The 4,974-nt window shown below is 37.3% G+C and overlaps 1 protein-coding gene across 3 annotated transcripts in view; it reads right to left on the minus strand.

Annotated features, from left to right (window-relative positions):
• LOC107723444 (cell adhesion molecule 4-like) overlaps positions 1-4,974 on the minus strand; it is a 156,522-nt gene that overhangs the window by 19,585 nt on the left and 131,963 nt on the right. For all 3 annotated transcript variants that reach the window (XM_016532069.1, XM_016532068.1, XM_016532070.1), the window contains one exon: positions 1,298-1,426. In XM_016532069.1, coding sequence (XP_016387555.1) covers positions 1,298-1,426 — 129 coding nt within the window. The remainder of the gene's footprint in view (positions 1-1,297; positions 1,427-4,974) is intronic.

Genomic DNA, 4,974 nt, shown 5'->3' on the forward strand with positions numbered 1-4,974 from the left:
TTCTATCAAACCTTTACAATTAATCCAGAACGCGGCAGCAAGATTAATTTTTTAACAAGCCGAAAAGAATGCATGTCACACCTCTGTTTATCAGTTTGCACTGGCTACCAATAGCTGCTCGCATAAAATTCAAGGCAATAATGTTTGCCTACAAAACCACCACTGGCTCTGCACCCCTTTACCTTAATTCATTCTAGAAGCTTGCGTTCTGCAGGTGAATGGCACTTTATTGTGCCATCCCAAAGAGGCACAAAATCACTTTCTCTGACTTTTAAATTATATAAAAATAAAAAAACGATTTATTTACTAACTGCTTGTTTAATTAAAAAAAAAAACTAACACTTGCTTCTCTAATCTTTTTGCATTCTATCTATTTGTTTTCTTTTTATTTATTATACAATTATAATTCTGACTTTCTGACTTCTGATTTCTTCTGATTAACAATAGCAAAAAAAGGCCTCTAACACTAGCTTGCTCTATTCTATCTATTTTCTTTTTATTTATTATATGATTTTAAAAAAAAACTTGCTACGTGTACTGCTTTAAGCTAACTGAGACTTGTTATAGCACTTACATATCATTGCTCTTTTGTTGATTTTGATTGCTTCCATTTTCCTTATTTGTAAGTCGCTTTGGATAAAAGCGTCTGCTAAATGTCTAAATGTAAATGTAATTATAAAGAAAAATAAATAAAAAATGTTTGAATGGTAGTGTTTATAACTAATATTCAAAATACTCTGAAACGAATATTCTGCTTGGATTAATGTCAAATAGTAGATATATCTGTTGAAACACACTTTAATAAGTGGCTTGGAAACTGTAAACACTGTAAACTCTGCTTTGCATTTCTTGCCTATAACAAACACCCTGTGATACGTTTATCCTCACATCTCGCTCTATATTTTCACATTACTCAATGTTTCTTCATGGTTGTCACATGAAAAAAACAGAGCAGTTCTGCTCACTGATAAGAATCCACTGCAGTATAAACAGTACAGAACAATCTCAAGAGAGTGACATTTCTACCATCACCCAGTATATTATACAGCCCAACCTTAAATCACCAGTGTTCTTTTTCTAGTTCTTGCTAATGTTGGATCTCACTGCACCAGCAAACACCAAACTCAAACTCACCAAACTCAGAACCCAAAATCAAACTGGATGAGTGACTGAACCTGGTTGATGTTGGTGCAGTGTGAACCAGCCTTTATCTTACTTACTCCCTCTCCTCAGAAGTTGAGGTGCAGCATGTCTGTGTGTCACCACAGGTTAAGGGTTTGTCGAGTGAGGAGGTCACCTTTCTGTCGGACGGAGCACCAGATGGTGACGATGAGCACACAGATGACCGTGAAGACCAGCAGAGCCAGGATGCCCCCGATCACTGCATACGGAACAGCACTGTGGGTTTCCACCACTGCTCCGGGGTCTGAGACACACACACACACAAAAAGTTTTAGCTTTAGCATTTTAACTAAAAAGAAGCGACCTGTGAAAACAAAGAACTGTGATTAAAGCATCATGTTTTTTTATTGCTTGCATTTTATTAGTTGAAAGAGACAATGACTGCAGAGGAAAGATGCCATCAGAGTCTGTGTGTGAAGTACACAGTAAAGTTTTACCTAAACTGACAGATAGGAAACAGTGAGAGGCAGGCAGACACTCTGAATCATCAACACATGAGGCTGGACAGCACCCTTAAATATTTAACAACCTGTTTACACCACACAGCAGTGGGTAGAAAAGCAAAATAGGAGACATAGAGACAGAGTGAATGAAAGACATACAGACAGAGAGAGCAGAAGAGAGAAAGTGACATATATGACTAGTAAGTCAAATCTCAAATAACTGCCTTGATGACTTGTGTTCTACCCGCTTAAATGATAGAAGTACTTGTGCTGTCCAATCTATAAAGACTGTGTCTGTTCCCCGAATAGTGAGGTCAAAATATAAATTTAATGCAGGATCTAGAAAAAAATCTTATCGTGATTAAACCAGAAAAATGTAAAATAAATAAACAAAAACGATTTTTAAAGTTTGGGCTCCTAAACATTAGACCACTCGCAACCAAAGCAGTTATCAGTGGTGGACGAAGTACACAAATCAAGTGCTTGAGTAAAAGTACAGATACGTATAATAAAATATTACTCCAGTAAAAGTAAAAGTACTCAGAACTACCACATTTTGCTATTTTGCACATTTAATTATTTTATAATTGCTGTTAATAGTGTTCATCGTCTTTTTTATTACGTCTTAAATTGATTTTTCCGTACATTTCTGCCATATGTACATTAATTGACAGTCACCACTGATAAGCTACCACTAAATATTGTAGAAACTTAATTTGCTGTAAAGTTGCTTTGCAATGATTTGTATCGTGAAAAGCGCTGTACAAATAAACTTGACTTGACTTGACTTGACCAGACGAGAACAATGCCCAGAAAGAGTGAGGAAGGAAAGTGCTGTATGTTTGCTTGCAGGGCAAAAATCAACAACACCAATAAGTAAAGTTTTCATGAGTGCCTGAAAAAAAAGACAAGCGACCAAATCTTAAAAGGATAGTTCAGCCAAAAATGAAAAATTCTGTAATCGTTTTTTTTTCACCCTCACTTAGTTCCAAACCTGTATGACTTTATTTCTGTGGGACAAAACTGCAATAGCTCATGACCAAGGCTGTTATTCTCTAACATCTGAAACAGATAAAACTTTACAATCAGGGTTATTATGTATTAATTTAGCTCATTATCAAACTATTGAAAACATGTTTGTTAATTTAATTAAAGCTGAAAAAATATAATATTAGATGAAAAACCTGAACTAAATTAAAAATAGATATGTTGCTCTAAAATTAATACTAAAATTATTAACTGGGAATAAATTAAAACTAAAACTGAAATTAATAAACCTTAATAGTGATATATACAGTAGCAAAACTCTGCAGGACTGTGGCTTTCCAGGACCAAAGTTGCCCACCCTTGCAATAAGGTCTTGTTTGTTATTAGATAATGCATTAGCTAACATGAATGAAAAAAACAGCAAGAGTTTATTAATTATTGCTGATGTTAATTGATCTTTAGTCATTAAATAATCTACTCACCCTCATATCGTTCTAAACCTGTATTTTTTTGTTTGTTAAACAAACGGTTTTGTTTACTATTGACTTCCACTGTATCCACAAAATACCTTATTTGTGTTTCACGGAAGAAAGTAAGTCATACATTTTTGGAATGACATGAGAGTGAGGAAATGATGACAGAATTTTTGTTTTTGGGTGAATCGTCCCCGTTCACTATGAACCCTCATTGTAAAGAAAAGAGCTGTGTGAGGATTCTTCAAATTCACCTTTTGTGTTTCGCAGAACAGCATATGGATCTGGAACCACCAGAGTGAGTAAACAAAATTTTTTTTAAAGAGTATTAATTTAAAGGTGAAGGGTGTAATAATGTTCTTCTATCGGTAAGCCATACCGATTGCTCCGCCCCCAAACACACACCATTGGTTGAGCTGATGTTGCAGTGTGGGGCTGGTCAAGATTTTCAAACAAACAAAACAATGTTTTCACCACAGAGCCCCAGTGTTTACATTTTTCGAGGGAAATAAAACTACAAATGTCTCTGCATATTAAGCTGGGATAAGAGAAAGTATTTAAACATCAAAAAAATTACACACTTCACCTTCAACACAAATGCTTCAGAAACAGCGGGAGAGCTGGAGAGAGGGAGGTCGCCTTTGAACAGGCTGTCGAGTAACATTTCATTAGGAGTCCATTTCAGAGACGATGAAAAATTAATGCTTCTCCATGCCTCACGCACACTTTTCAGAGAACTAGCCACCCGTCGCTGAGGAAGTGACATTAAAGAGACCAGAGCGTCTCTCTCGTTTCTACTTGCAGTTGTCTTTCTCTTCTAGTCTGTTCTAGAAAACACAGTCTTTATCCCTTCAATTCTTGCTGGATACTGGAGACAGCAAACAATGCCAGTCAGAAAGAGGAAGAGCAAGATGTGTGAGAAAGATAGAGCCAGCAAAAAAAGTGTCATAGATTCAATGACTGTGCACTTTGAGGTGCGTGAAATGGAAATGGTAGAAAATGCATCTGATATCTTCTGCAGGTCAGTGTGCTGGAGCTGCTGTGTGAGGTTTGTGCAGTGTTGCGTGATGCTGATGTCTTGCAGTACAGTGAAGTCTCTTAGTAGTTCTGTCAGGTGGGAGGATCAAGGGCTCCCGTTTGACCCGACCTCACATCCCACAACATCATGAATGACAAGCGATGCCGTGTAGAGCCGGGCCTCTTTTAAGGGGTCATGTGTCTTTTTTTTTTTTGCTCTCTTTCTTGCTCTCTCTTTCAGCGTGTGTTTCTTCATCTGTTCGCGGCCTCTTAAATTCTAACGAAAAACAAGGCACAGCAGCTGAATAGATCCTCTGGAGAGCAGCGCTAGTGCTTCAGATGACAAGGGCACTTGGAAGACAATAGGATTGTGTGCACATGCATCTTAAGGAACATTAATAAACACAAAACATGAATGAGAAGATGAGAAGCTAGGCGGTTTAGCAGGAGAAAACATATGGAACGAAGCTGGTTTCAAAGTAAGCATTGGAGTAGAGCCGTCAGGGAGGAATTTGCATATGTTGAGGTGGAGAATGAGGTGGAAGACAATTAAAAAAACTGGATTTGCATTTCCTGAAGGAAATAACAGTGCTTGCAAGCCAGCTAACAGTAAAATTTAAAGGTCCCATATTTTACACCTTTCTGGAGTTTTATTTTAGGTTTTGATGTCCTTAAGAATATATATTTGCAGTATAAGTACCAAAAACCATCTCAATATATTTTTACAGCTCCTTTCTCAGGAGCTCTGCTGAGAACTGATCGCATATCTGCTGCCACTGCCAGACAAAAAAAAAGACGACAGCTGTGGTTAAACGCGATAAAACGAGCAGACTGGACAGAAACGATCGTCAAAAATGCTCGCGTTTGCAGCG

This window comes from Sinocyclocheilus rhinocerous, unplaced genomic scaffold (assembly GCF_001515625.1).
Source record: "Sinocyclocheilus rhinocerous isolate Xijiao unplaced genomic scaffold, SAMN03320098_v1.1 scaffold241, whole genome shotgun sequence".
In the NCBI taxonomy this organism is placed as follows: Eukaryota; Metazoa; Chordata; class Actinopteri; order Cypriniformes; family Cyprinidae; genus Sinocyclocheilus; species Sinocyclocheilus rhinocerous.